General features: G+C 28.8%; 1 protein-coding gene across 8 annotated transcripts in view; it reads left to right on the plus strand.

Moving 5' to 3' along the window:
- Positions 1–19,711, plus strand: part of LOC145297068 (protein FAM110B-like) — a 202,555-nt gene that overhangs the window by 85,892 nt on the left and 96,952 nt on the right. Inside the window, exon 1 of one of the 8 annotated variants that reach the window (XM_080143319.1) lies at positions 1,344–1,455. The exons of 5 other annotated variants lie outside the window; for them this stretch is intronic. In XM_080143319.1, coding sequence (XP_079999445.1) covers positions 1,446–1,455 — 10 coding nt within the window. In that variant the 5' untranslated portion in view covers positions 1,344–1,445. Of the gene's footprint in view, positions 1–1,343; positions 1,456–1,490; positions 1,777–19,711 lie in introns of those variants that run through there. 2 more of the 8 variants (XM_080143300.1, XM_080143307.1) reach the window with 2 other exon arrangements.

Below are 19,711 nucleotides of genomic sequence, written 5' to 3' on the forward strand. Positions count from 1 at the left end.
TCTTTTTTGTTTTTTGTTTGGTTTTTTTTTGCAAACAGCTTAAGGTCATCCATCTACATGAGGTGGTTTATTCTTTGTTCTGTGTTTGTAAACTTGTACCCAGCACCACATTTCCTTCGTATGTAGTGGAGGCACATCATGATTATGATAAACATTAGTGGTGATACTGAGTCTCCTTAGAAAATGGATGTCTGTATTCTTATACCAGTTAAGTGCTGCCCTCCAGCTGTCAGTTCCAATCTCCATGTTTCCATTGCTTTCTTAATAAGCTTAATAATCTTGTCAGATATCTTGTACATTCTTAAGCAGTTAATTATTCGTACTTGAGTTATTCTTTGGTAGGTTTTCTTGTAATCAATCTTTGTCATGGCTATGTTCTTTTTTTCTTCTTTTTAATTTCCATGTTCAGAAAGGCTTTTCTAAATAATAATGTTATTATATAAAAAAAAACAAAAAAAAAACATGTTTAACATGGTGAGGAGGAAACTAGAAGTGAAATGGAAACAGTAGTCATAAAGATAACCCTTCTTTCATTAAAAACTCTTAACCGGGATATTAAGTCATATTAAAAATGGAATTGAATGACTAACCGACAAAAGTCGTTGGTTCATTAAATTAGGCTTGACTGAGTAAACACTGTTCTGATCCTAGTTTTAAGGTACGACGCGGAGAGAAACTGGAATCCTAGGAAGATTTCCATCATTCTAGTAATTATAGGAGCAACCGGACTCATGAAAAATAATTTCCAAAACTACCTGGCAAATAGACTTGGTGAATCAAGTGCAACAATTGCGTTTGAATCTTAAAAAGATGTCTAAGGTGAATGTCTGGCATCCTACCGGATGCTTAATCCTTAGCAAAAACAAAAAGCTCAGAAAATAATAAAAAATAAAAGATTGTTAAAAATTGTGAATTTAACAATTTAAAGTTGTTTACATGGGTTGGGTGGGGGTAGCTTAAAGAAGTAATAGTCAACAATAACTCGATCTTATACCATTGTTGCTAATATCCCCCCCCCTCTCTGTTTCCCTATTTTCCTCTGTCTATGTTTCTCTTTGTCTTTTTCAGTCTTTCTCACTCACTTTCTCTCTCTTTCTCTCGCATTTTCTCTCTCTTTCTCTCCCACTTTCTTTCTCTTTCTCTAACTTTCTTTCTCTAACTTCCTTTCTCTCACTCTCTTTTTCTCGCTCTCTCTCTTTCTCGCTCTCTTTCTCTCTCACTTTCTTTCTCTCTCTCCCTCTCACTTTTCTTTGTCTATGTAACATTTTCTCAATCTCTCTTTCTCTCTCACACTCTCCCTCTCACTTTTCTTTGTCTATGTAACATTTTCTCAATCTCTCTTTCTCTCTCACACTCTCCCACACACACTGGGCAACAGCAGTCGTCTACCTGCTTACCTGCTCTACCCCTTTTAACTGGATTACTTCTCATCAGCTTCGTTATTAATGCCTTCAGGTAAAAATCCACCTTCCATTTTGACTAATAAATATTTAATCCCTTTACCAGATGTTGTTGTTGTTGTCATTGTCATCAGTTGGCCATTATTGTGCGCGTCCTGTTCGAAGCAGGGTGTGTTCAATTCGGCTGAGCATCGTCCGCTACCAGAGCAAAAAAAAAAAAAAATGAGTTGTTGCAGAGAACACGCACCTCATCGTCATTTCAACCACCACCAGGTTGGGACCGGACACATAACCACAATGGCTTACACCAACGATATCATGGACAATTGTACAATAAACAAAAACTTGCTGAGAATATGGGAACGACCGCGTTCAGGTGAAAACATATTTCTTGATATACAAACACAATTCAAACCAAACTGGTGACATTGATAAAGTGAAGGGGAAGGGCCATTCAACTTTTTAGATTGGAGCAATTTCGTTTCGTTTATTCTTCGTTTTTTATTGTCTCCTCTTACCGATGTCAAGTTTTATATATTTTTAATACCTTCAACGCCGATATGTTTTTTGGTACTTGTATAGTTTAATCAAGACATTAAAAAAATGAAAACATTTAAAAAAAAAAAAAAGAAAAGAAAAAAGTTATACGTACTCGTTATGGAATAAAGTTTTCATGCAAAAAAAAAAATCACTTAATTTGATCAAGTAGTTTTTTTTTTTTTTGAGGGGGGGGTACTTTTACACTTTATGGCCGAAACTGGAGACGCCGTTTTATTTCGCGCACCTGCTGTTAAAATTCAAGGGAGAAATCAGTATTTTAAAATATGGCCGAAGCATGAAATAAATAACAAAAAAATTAATCTGGAGAATGATTGGTCCCGGAAAGAATAAATTAACCTAAAATTAAATGAAAAACTTTCCAGTTTTAAATTAATTAAATCGAAACATTTCCAATTAAACAATTATGGATATATGTTCTCTTTCAATTTATTTACTTCTTTTCATAGTTCTTTCCGGAAGTAATTAATATCTAGTTTTTTTTTTTGTTTTGTTTTTGTTTTTTTTTGTTTTTTTTTTGTTATTTATTTCTAACTTCGGCCATAGTTTAAGATACATTTCTCCCTCTGATTCTAATCGACAGGTGCTCGAAATAAAATGGCGTTTCCAGTTTCGGCGATAAAGTGTAGAAGCACCTTTTTTCTTCTTTTTTTTTTTACAGAGGAAAATCAAATTTGATAATTGATTAAACTGTATAAGTACCTTTCTTCTTTCTTTATTTATTTTTTAATTCTTGTTTATTTTCCCATTCGGAAATGTGGGATTATTTTACGTTAAATTTCTATCACCTTAACTGGTAGCCATTTGAACTTAGAGTTAGTGGTTAAAGAAAATAATAATAATAATAATAATAATAATAATAATAATAATAATAATAATAATAGAAACTTTTAAAGTTAACTGCCTTTAAAAGTTACAATGGCCCGGAAATAATGGAAAAGTCACTTTACGTTAAATTTATGTACGAAATTCATACTCTACTCTAAATTCAGCACTTGTCCAACCCCTCTCCCCCACCTAAAAAAAGAAAGAATAATCTCTATGATAAACGCACCTGTGACTGATAAACAGTATCGTATACAAAACATCACGCAATTTGATCATATAGTTTTATTTTTATGACGAAAATAATTTAAAACCCCATCTGAGTTTTTCCAATCTCCTCTCACCATGTTAAGAATGGCTTTCTAAAATCACGATTTGGAGTTATCTCGCGTGTTCTTTCAGAATGCTTTTAAGATGGCATCGCGAGATCGTCGCCCGTAGTTTGCCCATAAGATTTGATTTACTTATTTAAAAATAAAACTACTTAATTTATGTGATATTAGGTGTACTATATTTTCTTTCCGTTACATACAAATTTGTCTTCATTTTTTTTTTTTTTTTCTAGGGGAGGGTATTCTGGATTAGCACCCTAAATTCTAAAATAATGAAATGACCGCTTGCAAAAAAGTAAGATCTCATTGGTGGGGGTATCTACAAATGTACAAAAAATGTTATTTTATATATATAAGAATTACAATTAAGTTTACCAAGATAATCCAAAATAGCAAACTTAAAGTATATTATAAATATTAAAGACTTACATGTTTATAAAGTTTCGAAACTCTGTAAAATAAGGACAATCCACTAAATTTGTGTTTCCTTTTTGAAAATTAAATATGTTTTTAACTCTTCTTAAAGTGTTTTTAACATGTTTTTTTTAAAATTATTTGTTCTTATATGTATACTAGCATGTGGGGCCCGCCGTTGCCCGGGTATTTGGAGGTGTATGTTGAGCAAAAAAAAAAAAAAAAAAAGAAAGAAAAAAGCGGTCAATTTTTTTAACTTTGACCCCTATTATTACCCCTTAAAATTTATTGTTTTGGGCTCAAATCAAGTTAAGTTAGATCCATGTCCAAGGAACCTATATCTAAAATTTCAAGTGTTTAGACCCAAAATTGTCGGAGGAGTTTGGCAGAGTTCTCAAAGGTCAAATCGTTCAACTTTGACCCCTTAATCGCCAAATTTCTGGCCAAAAACCGATCACATCGATTTTCCCAAATCTCAGTACCTTGTATATCAAATTTCGAGCCTGTAGACTTAAAATTAAGAGTTATTGTGTAGAGAAATGTATACACACAGACAGACAGATGCACAGACACGTTCACTTTTATAGATATAATAGCATTTCGGCCCGGCGTTGCCCGGGTATTTGGAGGTGTATGCTGAGCAAAAAAAAAAAAAAGGATTAATTTTTTTAATTTATCCCCTATTATGACCCCTTAACATTTATTGTTTTAGATTCAAATCGAGTTATTAAGTTAGATCCATGTCCAAGGAACCTATATCTAAAATTTCAAGTGCGTAGACCCAAAATTGTCGGAGGAGTTTGGTAGAGTTCTCAAAGGTCAAATCGTTGAACTTTGACCCCTTAATCGCCAAATTTCTGACCGAAAACCGATCACATAGATTTTCCCAAATCTCAGTACCCTGTATATCAAATTTCGAGTCTGTAGACTAAACATTGACAGTTATTGCGTAGGGAAATGTACACACACACACACACACACACACACACGTTCACTTTTATAGATATATAGATATAGATAGATAGACATATATTAGGGTTGGGACGATTAATTTGGAATCGGAAAAATCAGAGCTTTTTGGGGTATCGGAATCGGAAAAATTGGAGCCTACTTTCCAATGCCAAAACCGATTTCTTTAATTATCTTTTTTATTAGATTTTGGCTTAAGAAACGCCTTCCACTGCTTATAGTAATAATAAATATTTATTGATTTAAACTTCCAGCAAGACTAAAATCTCTAGATCATCCCCTCACAAGTGTTTAAGAAAATACATGCACATTTAAGATGTGTTTTTTCGGTAATCGGGACAAAATAACATTTAGAGATTTATAAAGAATCAGAATCGGGAATTTAGTCTGGAATCTGTGATTGTATTGGAATCGGGAAAAATATTGGAATCATCCCATCGCTAATATATATATATATATATATATATATATATATATATATATATATATATATATATAACACCGCAATATGTTATATGCATTATATGACAACTTAACCTAAACGAAATTGCTCCAGTGAAGAAAGCTCAACAATTCAAAATAGTACTTGTGGGTCAGTACAACATTTTGGTTTTCAGTTGGAACATGGGGAGAGTGCATAGCAGATGCAGACAAATGCAATTTCAGAACCGAATCGAAAAGAAAAAAGGGTTTTTTGTTTTGTTTTTTTTTCTCCGTTCTGAAATTGCATTTGTCTGCCTCTGTCCTTTTGTCTAACAAAACCAGAATTCTGAAATTTTTGAATGTGTGTGTGTTTCTTTTTTTGTTATTGTTTGTTTTGTTTTGTTTTTGTTGAGAAGTTTTTGTGTTCTTTTTCTTTTTAATAAATATAAGAAACTTATAATGACACAGAATTGAGTTGTTGTTTTTAGAACAAAATAGACATTTTTTTTAATAAAATATGAACATAAAAGTTTCCGTAGCACATTTCTAGAATTAAAATAAATATAAGAAACTTAGAATAACATTAAAAAAAATTTTGTTAAACAAAATAGACATTTTTTTATTTTTAATAAAACGTGAACACGCATTCTTGAAATTATTTTTGCTTTTCAATTCGGTCCTGAAATTGCATTTGTTTGCCCCTGCTGTGCACTCTCGCCATATCCCAACTGAAAAAAAAAATGTGGAACAGACAGACTTACAGAAATATAATATAGATTTCTGACTTGTATTAAAGTTTAAAACAAAAGTCAAGTAGCATGGTTGATTTGTGTGCTTCTAAATGGCCGGGGGGCGGGGGCAAACATGAATTTTCGAATGTGCTCCTATAATAATAATAAAAAAGAATCATTTTATTATTATTATTTTTTTTTTATTTATTTTTTTTTTTTTTTAGAAATATACAGGACTAGAAGAATATTCGTCCCAAGACAGTTAAAATAAATTTCTCGAGCAGTATAGTTTTTCTGTCTCATTACAAAAATTAAAATCCAGATATGCTACTAAACTTTATGTCTAGTATTTTATTCCAATTTTCATCGAAATCCGTTACAATATTTTGAAAAATTATTCATTTAAAAAAAGATGTTACATTTATCAAAACAAATTAAGCAAAGGGCCTTTCAAAAGTTTGGAGAGGAGGAGGACTCTATGGTCATCCTTGTCACTGTATCTAATATTTACCTAACATTTTCCAAGCTAGAATCCCCAATCACCATAATACCACATTCACTCCAGAGATCAAACTACTTAAGATTCCCAAACCGTTTTTTTTCTTTATTTTCTTTTTTATTTTTCTTAAATAAATATATACATAAATAAATCGTTTTTAATAAGAATGACTTCTTTTTATCGTGGCATGTAGAAATAAAAATTCTAAAATTTTAAGGCTTAAGCATAAAAGGAACTAAAGAAGAAATTGAAATTCAGGGAATCTTACTTAATTGGTGTTTAATAGCTATGGTTCAAATTTCATGCAAATTTGAAATATTTGAATTTTAAAATGGCAGATTGCACCAATATTTTGCCATCTAAAAAACACTTTAAAATACTATAAAGAAATTTAAAATTTTGGTAGCTTTGTAGAGATATAGGATATTCTCTGGTGTGAGTAAATCTTCTAGCACAATGTGTAATGGTTAGCCACTCAAACAAGACAGATGATGAGGGGAGGTTATGTGATGATTTCTCCATTGTTTATGACCTAACTCAGATTGTTCACAAACCCATTCATGTGTCCAACACTGACGGTCAGTATGCAAGTCTGGCAAATAGCAAACAGAGTCCAGAACAGAAGCCTAAACGTAGATTCCATGAAAAAAAGCTTCTTTCTTAGAACTGCACACCTGTGGAACTATCTTCTGTTTAATTGCTTTCCTGCTGACTACAATATGATCATCTTCAAGTCCAATGTAAACAAGTTCTTGATGAGCCGTCTCCTTAAGTAATCCAATTTACTAAATTTCCATTGCCCACGATTACTAGATATTTTCCCATTAGCTACTGTACACTCAGTAATCCTTATCCTCGAGTGGCCTTTGGGCCTTGATAAGTGGTGACCCTTTTGTAAAAAAAGAGGGGGGGGGGAATAGTCAAAGCTACCCAAAATAAAATGGAGATTGGTGGGGGTGGTAAAAAATTTTGTATACCATATCCCGGTGTACTTGCATTGCAGAGTGCATATTAGATTTATTTAGACTTTGGAACTCTCGCATCCTGTAACGTATGAGACGATCAAAGTATACTATTGTTTTTGCTCTGAAGTTAGATCCACAGCGTCCCTCCAGTTTTTTTCCTGTTGCAGTCAAATCCTTCATGATTATCTGCTTCTAGTTTCTTTTTAGTTTTTCCCCTTTTCTTTTCCATCAGGCGTATATTGGAGCACTTGGGTGGCAATTCTCTCTAGGGCCAATCTTAGTGTACACCCAAGCTAGTCTAGACATTGTTTGTAGATTATTAATGTTACTACCTGTTGGCTATAACTTCTTAGTTGGTAGTTTGATCGCTTCTTTTGATCCCTAGATTCTTTCTAAGGCACTTGGGATCAGATGCACCTGATTTTGAGATGCCAATTTCACTTCCATATAGCAATTGTGGACAAAACATTGCTGTTATAGAATATTAATTTAGGTCCGAGGATGAAGTTTTTTTTTTTTTTTTTTTGTAGATCTTGCAAAGCTGATTAAATGATACTAAAAACTTAGCTGCACTGCGCTGTAACTTGTAGACCATACTTCCTCCCCTGTTTATTGAGCTTTCCTAAGTAGGTGAAATTGTTGAAGGAGTACACAATAAACAGTGATGAAATAAAGACAGGCATCGATAGGAGTTACAAGCTGATGGTGTGAACTCTTAGTATGGTTCTATCATAGCTGTATACGGTTCTAAATAATTGGCTGCAGAGCGGTTAACAAAAGTCTTATTGAGTGACGCCAAGTCACTGTTGCACTTCTTGACCATTTCAGATTTTTGTGCTTTTGTCTAATGATCGCATTTAGAAGAAGATATCTTGATATTAATATTTTGGAGAGAGTATGTGGATGATGCTCAATAAAATGTATATAGTTTGGAGAAGATGTAATTTAGAAATTGTTGCACAAAGAAAAGTGTGGTTGAGCCAATTTCCACCCTTTTGGTTTTGTTGAATTTGAAAGAAAATCGGGTATCAAGTTTGGTTATAACGACAAGCTTCTCTCATCTACCATTCAAGCAGATTTCATTGATATGGTTCCATAAATACATGAATACAATCTCGTAAGAATTATGAAAACAGGAATACAAGATATGTTGAGTCAGGATTTTTCGTCCCTCTTAGCCAAGTCATGGCTGGAGATGAGAAAAGAAACATGCCCGGTAACATAGACATTGCCAATCCGACTGTTTGTAAAATGATGACGTTTGGCCGGAAGTACAAGTTGCCTTTCTTATAAAAACAGCGAGTTGAAGTTTTATGTAAAAACTGAAGCTAAAAGAAATCCTTACTCCACAAATAAATTATAAAGATAATTGTCCGTAAGAAAAGTTTATTTTGCTCAAAAAATGAGTTTTTTTTTATATTGAATGACAAAATTCATCATTTGAATATTTCCATCCCCAACCATCAATTGACAGGCAATAACGGTTCAGTATACATGGTAAATTACAAATTTCACAGCTCCTAGAATTGGCTATTAACCGATGTTTGGCAATCTCTTGAATCATTTCAAAATTGTCAGCCAGCTTCATGACAAATTGGAATATTGTTATTTCTTTATGCCATATGAAATCATTGTCATAAGCATCTTTTACGAGACTTGTTGAACGCATTCTAAAAACACAGCGGCCATTTTCTTTTTAGGCCGCTGTGTCTACACATTACCAAAACAGTGTTCTTACTAAACAACGTATCAATCACTCCGTGAATGAGAACAGGCACATGCAAGAGAAAATATGACAGTCATAAATGCATGGTGGTTCAATTTATTTTAACATTTAATTTGCATGATTCTTTCAACCGAGACGAAGAGCGCGAATATTCAACAATAAATTTACTATAAGTATTTCCTATTCTTAATCTATCCAAATTTCAAACAGTCTCCTTTGTTATATAAAGATAACAAAAGTATTAAAAAATAAAACCTGATTCAAAAGGATTAATCCATTTTAAGCCTCAAATAAACATCGAATTACATTACTTATGAGCTAAGTATTAAAAAAAAAAAAAAACAAACAACTGCGCTAAGCATTTACAAAATGACAATACAATAAGCATGTGTTTTGACTTATTTGGATTATTCAAACTACTGTTCTTATCTTGAGTGCTATTTTTACAATGTTTTGGTCGATGTAATCTCTGACTTTCTTCAGGTGTATCTTGTCGAACTCTAGAATCTTTCTGTTGGTTGAACTCTGGGAAATCTGCACAAAATTTTGATCCATGGGGGTAGCATGTTCTCATTCCATCAGCCATTATCTTTATTCCTTTTTCTCAAGTTCATTTTTTATAACTGAACTGACCCTGCTACCTCAGCTGTTCTACATCCGCTAACCTAAGAACTAATCCATTCTTTCAACGTGGCCACATCATCAAAGCCTCCTGTTCTTTATACATTTCCTTATTGATAGATGTCTTGTGAGTCCTCTTGGTGTAAGCTCTGTGCAGTCTGTCCACTGAACTATATCTCTCTCTCTTGACATCTACAGAAGAACATTGCTGACAATTCCATTCTGAGCTCTCCGGCAGTGACCAGCAATTCTAGTTCTTCTTTTTTTTTTTTTGACTAGCAGGGGTGTTTGAGGGTGTGTGTGTTGGGGAGGGGTAGATCAAAACAAAAATAATAAGTGAAGTAATAACCCTGTTTAAATATTAAAAAAAAACGAACAAAAACAAAACAAAAACAGCTAAAAAAGTTTTGGGAGGGAGGCGGGCTCGAACCCGAAGTCTTGAGGTTAATAGTCTGATGACATAGCATGACGCCACGAAGATAGGGAGTTGAGAACAGTCGAAAATAAGCATTTAAAAACGCAGGTGGCTGAATGTCAACGTATGGTCTTCTAGGTCAAATATCACGCCGTAGCAGTAGTAGAGAAAACGAATTCACAGCACAAATTTTGTAAGATAAAAGTCGCTGAAATAAAAGATATTTACGACGTTGTTTCGTAAATCGTAGATATTATTATCTAAGGAGTATATAAAAAGTTCTAAGATATAGTAAACACTCCGGAGAACTCCTGCGAAAAAAACCTTTGCCGGACATACAGAAAAAATGCACACACACGCACACAAACACGCATTTTGCCTTTTACATATATAGATTAGAGCTGAAATCTAAGTGAGGTGTTAATAGAATTGCTCCTTCCTCCAGATGTTAAAAGCCGCTTTTAGCATTCTTATACACTCAATATCAAGTTTCTTAAGTGCAGGTGCAACTTCCATATACAATAACTTTTTCTTTTTTTTTTTACTATATGTCACCACTTATCAAGGCCAAAATGCACTCGAGGATAATGGTTAAATGAGTGTCAGGTGGATGGTGAGACAACACTGTGATGATTGGTAATGATTATGGTGATTGGGTAGAATCTGATTATTTTAAGTAGGCAGCTCAACAAGAATTTCTTTACATTGGACTATCATGTTATAGTCAGCAGAGAAGCAGTACCATGGTAGTGTGTTCCACAGACAGCCAGTTCTAGGAAAGAAACTTTGCTCATGGAAGTTTTGTTTAATTTTAGACAGAAAGGAAAACTATTGATAGTGGTTGTAAGTAGACAAGTTTTTTTGTGAATGTTTTGCATGGGGGGAAACCATAGATTAGAGCTCAGTCGAGCAACTGCCATGAAAATAACGATAGAGTAGAGAAAGACTAGCAATGTCTCTTCTGTGAGCTAGAGGCTGTTTCGAGATCAGTTTTGTACTCTGTCAAGGTAGGAAATAGTGCTGTGATTGTAGACTCCTTAGCAGTGGCAATAATACTCTATCTTAGGGCGTATGAGAACAGATGTAACAATGGTTTCAATTTAAGTTCCAGTAAAGCAGATATTAAACTTCTTTTGATATGCTAACTAGCAGGACTCGTGTACCGGCGTTGTCCAGTATTAAACGTAATTTTAAATTCCTTTAAAAAATGAAAAAAAAAAAAACGGAAAGAAACTGAGACATGTGCATGTAAGTATTATATTTTTTCTAAACATTTCACTTCTTGTAAGTAAAAAACAGAAAAAATCCTCGAGCTGAGATTGAAACCAAAACCTAAAGACATTAAGTCAAGTATGATAACCATTATACCTGCATGACACGATCTTGAAAATGTGTTTTCAAACTACTTATTCTTAACATAAGTAATCTGTAATTTGAATTATTCACACATGCGCATTTGTGAAACAGTTAGCAGACAGATAAAAATCCGATGATTTCCACATACCGATTTTTCAATTTTTACCCCTTTGCAGCTCCTTTTCCGGATGAAAACTGATTAAAAAGTTTTCCACATGTCTGAATACACCATATACCAAATTTCAAATCTTTAGATAAAAATTTTTTGAGTATATAGGTTGAGAAGTGTCCTCACACACACATACACACACACATTTTCACAATAATAACAGGATAAAGATTCACAAGATAATGAGTTGGTGATGAGCAATGCCTTTGAGAGGATTGGAAATGATAAGCAAAATGGTTAATTGTCAACATTGGACTTAAAAACGACCACGTTGTTGTAGTTGATTGGGAAGCAGCCCTGCAGTATTATATCTCATAGATGGGGAGATTTTGGAAAGAAACTTTGTTTATAATATTTCCAATTAGTTTTAGGAACGCAGAGGAAGAAAGGAAGAGTTTTTTGTTGTGAATGTTTTACAGGTGACAACCAGAGATTAGAATTTAGTCAAGCACCTACCATCAGAATAAAGATAGATCAGAGAAAGACTAGTAATATATCTTCTAATAAAGGGACTGTAACAAAGAGAATAGATCGTTTCCCCACTAGATTTCAAAGTCGATTCTGTACTCTGTCCAATCAGGAGAGAGTGCTCTAAGTGGCACCTACCAAGATGTGGTAACAGTACTCCATCTTATTATGACTCTCAGGCAACATTGAGTAGATATTCTTGTATAAAATAGTGTAAAAAATAATAGGGATGTTGTTTTTCCTGAGCAATGCGGTCTTGAAACGTACCTGCTCTATCCAAGATATTGAGCATTTTGGACTGACTAACGTATACCACTAACCAAATAGTAATAATATTTACTGCTACTGAAACCAAGCAATTAAACTTTAGAAGTGTTCCAGAGCATTTCTAAATCCAATATTACTGTGTTTCTCTTCCTCCCCACCTCCACCATAATTTGAAGAGAAATGGTTTCATTTCCGGAAGATTTCCAGTAATGACTCAGCGGTTTTTCCAAATTAATGCATAAATACATTATTTTCTTTCAAAATTATTACATAATAACATTAAAAATCCAAGAAAAAACGCACCCCTCCTGCAGAACAAAAACTGGCCCAGTTGATCCTCACAGAATGAATTTTTTTTTTCTAAATTTTAGATATTATACATCCAGGTGCACACTCTTTGCAACAATACCAACTTGATGGTGGCCCATTTTGTATTCTTTTACTTTTAGTTGGATATACAAACATACACACAGACATCTGCCTTTTATATAATAGAAGAACAAGTCTAAGTCGCACATACCCAGATGTGGTAACAGTACTCCCTCTTAAGACATAATTGATTTATAAGCATTTGAAATTTGAGGTCATTCATTATTGTATTACAAAGCTAATAGGATTGCAAGTAATATTACCTATTGTGCATATATATATATATATATATATATATATATATATACTTAATCCTTCATATAACTTGTAAAAGGGTTTTATCTGTCCGACACAGGCCAAACATAATCCTCTACTCCACTAACCACCAATATATATATATATATATATATATATATATATATATATATATATTACATTTAAAATCGAATTCTCTGTTTTCTTCCCTCCCCTCATCCCGACAAGGTCAACATTTTATGGCTGTTATCTTATGGATCTTATTGGAAAATATACATGATACCCTTCAGGTTGCTGACTCTTTTAGTTATGAATATTCAAGGGCAGCTTAGATATATGTGGATGAACAAACACTTGTCACAAGTAGACATCTTTTCATCTCATCAGCTATACTCTTTTTTCCCTTGCTATCATCACCACATACACACACACACATTACACTAAGGAAGATCGTAGAAAGTGACCAAAAATACTGTTTGTTTATTTTTAGACACATGTTGCATTCCCATATGTGAACAAATCTAATATATAAACGGTTATGTGTCTGCCTGTCTGTTGGTGTGTCTGTAGGTGTGTCAGTCTGTCTCCAAATTTTCAAACTCTATCTCCTCCAAAACTAAAAGGTCTCAGATCGGCGCTAGGCGCCTCAAATGATTGCATTCTTTACAGGCCATTCTTTTATGGGTCTTTAGGCAGTTAAAATTGTTTTTAAGGGGTCAAAAAGTAGTCAAAATTGAAAAAATTATTAAATATTTTGTACATTTATCTATGTTTATTTTTAATTTTTAATCGGTTTATATACATGTCACGTTGGTACAGTGGTAACATCACCAGCTTTGAATGCTATAGTTTCAGTTTCGATTTCAGCTGATGGTACCGAAATACTTTTTTTTTTTTTACTTTTGAAATCATGACTATAATAATATATACGAAATCTGGACAAATTATTATATCATTTTTAAGCGTATTTTAGGCCTGGGTAAAGCTGCGCACCTCCCTCTCCACTAGTAAGCAATAAAGAATATATAAAGATTAATATATATTCCACATTAATTATATATATATATGCTAGTAAGTATATATATAGCAAACAGTTAATAAAACATGTTAAAAAAACACTTTGAAAAAGAGTTAAAAAATATATTTAATCTGAAAAGGAAACACTTAATAAGTGGATAGTCCTTAATCCGTGGAGTTTCGAATAAATATTTTCCTTCTCATCAGGGGTATTGTTAGAATTAAGTTTTTTAATTAAAGTGGTTAGAGAAGTTCCTTGGTTATTATTAGAATTATGGTTGTTAAAAGAAGAAATGTGGTTTGATATTCTTTTCTTAATTAATGTTGAAGTAGCGCCAATATATGTATGTACTTTATCAAAAGCTCAAGGTCTGGTATTAATATTAATTTGCTGATTTGTATTAGTTAAATGGTTTGAATTTTGGTTAAATGGTTTGAATTTTGTTCATAGTGTTCAACAAATTGTGGAACAATGTCTGTATGAGGACTATTTGGGGGGGGATAATGAGTGTTGTTAGTGTTAGGATGGCTGTTAGGAGAAATATTATTATTATTATTATTATCATTATTACTAGTTGTATGATTGTAGATGGAGGGGCTACTCGAGTGGTGTATTGGATTAGTAACTATATCAGATGGAGGATGGGAAGAAGAATAACTTGAAGACAAAATATTAGTGTCTGTTATGGGAGGATTGTGTGGGAGCTCAGTAATAGTGCGAGAATATATAACATCGTTATGGATGCAATCATTATTGAGTGGGCAAAGATGTTTGTTATTACAATTACAGTTAGTTTTGGGTTTAATTGGGAAAGGGATTTTTTGGGCTGATTTAATTTTTTTTGTTATTAGATGTTAAGATTCTTTGTGCTAAATTAGGCATTGTTGAATAAGAAATCCTGATTGAATTTTTATTGAAAATAGAACTATATCTGTGTGGGTATTTGAAAGAGTTTTGTACAATGTTGAAGAATTCCTTAGGTATATTAGTTTTGACATTTAGGCTAAATGGAGGATTAAACCAAATACTTTTCTTTCTCCTGATGCGACTGGGTGAGTTAGAGGTATTGTGATTAGTATTTTGGTTTGGATTATATATGTAGACTGGTTCATTGTTATTAATAGCGGCAGATCTTATTATTTGAACCGGTTTCTTACAAGTCATATTGTGTGTGATTACAGATTTAAGGCGGCCTGCAGGAGGAGCATAATTGTTGTATTTAATCTTTTCCTTGTGTCCTTAGTTCCATAAGGCATTATTGAAGAAAGTAGCATTTTGATTAAAAGTTTTTTTATCAGCAGAAAGAGCAGAAATTCTTCTAGAGACGGATGGTGCTATAGATTTTATAATTGAGTTGGGGTGGTTAGAAGATTTATGGACATATAAAAGTGTAAGATTAGGTTTATGATAGGGGCTATGAGTTTCTGTGTTAAGATTAAGTGTAACATCTAGAAAATTTGAAGTTTTTTGTTTGGTTCAATAGATCTTTGACTTACTTGTTGTTTCATCAAATACTTTTGCATGCAAAATCCGATCCCACATTCTGCTAATTCCTACCCTCTGATGAGAAGGAAAGTATTTCTTCGAAACTCTGTGGATTAAGGAGTATCCACTTATCAAGTGTTTCCTTTTCAGATTAAATATGTTTTTAACTCATTTCAAAGTGTTTTTTAACATGTTTTATTAACTGTTTGCTCGTATTATAAGCTCTATCTCCTATTTGGTTTTATCAAGCTTTTACATCTGGCTGAAATAACTTTATAAATATTAATTCTTTAATATTTATAATATACTTTAATTTTACCATCTTGGATCACTTTGATAAATTTAATTGTAATTTTTATTTTATATATATATATATATATATATATATATATATATATATATATATATATATATATATATATGCTAGTAAGTATATATATATATATATGCTAGTAAGTATATATATATATATATATATATATATGCTAGTAAGTATATATATATATATATATATATGCTAGTAAGTATATATATATATATATGCTAGTAAGTATATATATATATATATATATATATATATGCTAGTAAGTATATATATATATATATATATATATATATATATATATATGCTGGTAAGTATATATATATATATATATATATGCTAGTAAGTATATATATATATATATATATATATATATATATATATATATATATATATATATGCTGGTAAGTATATATATATATATATATATATATGCTGGTAAGTATATATATATATATATATATGCTGGTAAGTATATATATATATATATATATGCTGGTAAGTATATATATATATATATGCTGGTAAGTATATATATATATATATATATGCTGGTAAGTATATATATATATATATATATGCTGGTAAGTATATATATATATATATATATGCTGGTAAGTATATATATATATATATATATGCTGGTAAGTATATATATATATATATATATGCTGGTAAGTATATATATATATATATATGCTGGTAAGTATATATATATATATATATGCTGGTAAGTATATATATATATATATGCTGGTAAGTATATATATATATATATATATGCTGGTAAGTATATATATATATATATATATGCTGGTAAGTATATATATATATATATATATGCTAGTAAGTATATATATATATGCTAGTAAGTATATATATATATGCTAGTAAGTATATATATATATATATGCTAGTAAGTATATATATATATATATATATATATATATGCTAGTAAGTATATATATATATATATATATATATATATATATATATATATGCTAGTAAGTATATATATATATATATATGCTAGTAAGTGTATATATATATATGCTAGTAAGTATATATATATATATATGCTAGTAAGTATATATATATATATATATATATGCTAGTAAGTATTTATATATATATATATGCTAGTAAGTATATATATATATATATATGCTAGTAAGTATATATATATATATATATATATATATGCTAGTGAGTATATATATATATATATATATATATGCTAGTAAGTATATATATATATATATATATGCTAGTAAGTATATATATATATATATATATGCTAGAAAGTATATATATATATATATATATATATATATATATATATATATATATGCTAGTAAGTATATATATATATATATATATATATATATATGCTAGTAAGTATATATATATATATATATATATATATATGCTAGTAAGTATATATATATATATATATATATATATATGCTAGTAAGTATATATATATATATATATATATATATATATATATATGCTAGTAAGTATATATATATATATATATATATATATGCTAGTAAGTATATATATATATATATGCTAGTAAGTATATATATATATATATATATATATATATATATATGCTAGTAAGTATATATATATATATATATATATATATATATATGCTAGTAAGTATATATATATATATATATATATATATATATATATGCTAGTAAGTATATATATATATATATATATATATATATATATGCTAGTAAGTATATATATATATATATATATATATATATATATATATATGCTAGTAAGTATATATATATATATATATATATATATATGCTAGTAAGTATATATATATATATATATGCTAGTAAGTATATATATATATATATATATATATATATATGCTAGTAAGTATATATATATATATGCTAGTAAGTATATATATATATATATATATATATATATATATGCTAGTAAGTATATATATATATATGCTAGTAAGTATATATATATATATATATATATATATATATATATATATATATATGCTAGTAAGTATATATATATATATATATATATATATATGCTAGTAAGTATATATATATATATATATATATGCTAGTAAGTATATATATATATATATATATATATATATATATGCTAGTAAGTATATATATATATATATATATGCTAGTAAGTATATATATATATATATATATATATATATATATGCTAGTAAGTATATATATATATATATATATGCTAGTAAGTATATATATATATATATATATATATATATATGCTAGTAAGTATATATATATATATATATGCTAGTAAGTATATATATATATATGCTAGTAAGTATATATATATATATATATGCTAGTAAGTATATATATATATATATATTCTAGTAAGTATATATATATATATATATGCTAGTAAGTATATATATATATATATATGCTAGTAAGTATATATATATATATATATATATATATGCTAGTAAGTATATATATATATATATGCTAGTAAGTATATATATATATATGCTAGTAAGTATATATATATATATGCTAGTAAGTATATATATATATATATATATATATATATATATATATGCTAGTAAGTATATATATATATATATGCTAGTAAGTATATATATATATATATGCTAGTAAGTATATATATATATATATGCTAGTAAGTATATATATATATATATATGCTAGTAAGTATATATATATATATATGCTAGTAAGTAAGTATATATATATATATATATATATATATATATATATGCTAGTAAGTATATATATATATATATATATATATATGCTAGTAAGTATATATATATATATATATATATATATATGCTAGTAAGTAAGTATATATATATATATATATATATATGCTAGTAAGTATATATATATATATATATGCTAGTAAGTATATATATATATATATATGCTAGTAAGTATATATATATATATATATGCTAGTAAGTATATATATATATATATATATATATGCTAGTAAGTATATATATATATATATATATATATATATGCTAGTAAGTATATATATATATATATATATGCTAGTAAGTATATATATATATATATATATATATATATGCTAGTAAGTATATATATATATATATATATATATGCTAGTAAGTATATATATATATATATATATATATATATATATATATATATATATGCTAGTAAGTATATATATATATATATATATATATATATGCTAGTAAGTACATATATATATATATGCTAGTAAGTACATATATATATATATGCTAGTAAGTATATATATATATATATATATGCTAGTAAGTATATATATATATATATATATATGCTAGTAAGTATATATATATATATATATATGCTAGTAAGTATATATATATATATGCTAGTAAGTATATATATATATATATATATATATATATATATATGCTAGTAAGTATATATATATATATATATATATATGCTAGTAAGTATATATATATATATATATATATATGCTAGTAAGTATATATATATATACATATATATATGCTAGTAAGTATATATATATATATATGCTAGTAAGTATATATATATATATATATATATATGCTAGTAAGTATATATATATATACATATATATATGCTAGTAAGTATATATATATATATATGCTAGTAAGTATATATATATATATATATATATGCTAGTAAGTATATATATATATATATATATATATGCTAGTAAGTATATATATATATATATATATGCTAGTAAGTATATATATATATATATATATATGCTAGTAAGTATATATATATATATATATATATATATATGCTAGTAAGTATGTATATATATATATATATATGCTAGTAAGTATATATATATATATATATATATATATATGCTAGTAAGTATATATATATATATATATATATATATATATATATATATATATATATATATATATGCTAGTAAGTATAAAAATAATTGTTAATATTTATTTTAAAAATATTCTAGTTATAAAGCCTCTTTAAGAAATTAAAGTTGAATCCTCTTTAAGGAATTAAGAAAAATGCAGTCAACTTTAGTGTGAATGC

This window comes from Euprymna scolopes, chromosome 2 (genome assembly GCF_053919585.1).
Source record: "Euprymna scolopes isolate OS-2025 chromosome 2, ASM5391958v1, whole genome shotgun sequence".
In the NCBI taxonomy this organism is placed as follows: Eukaryota; Metazoa; Mollusca; class Cephalopoda; order Sepiida; family Sepiolidae; genus Euprymna; species Euprymna scolopes.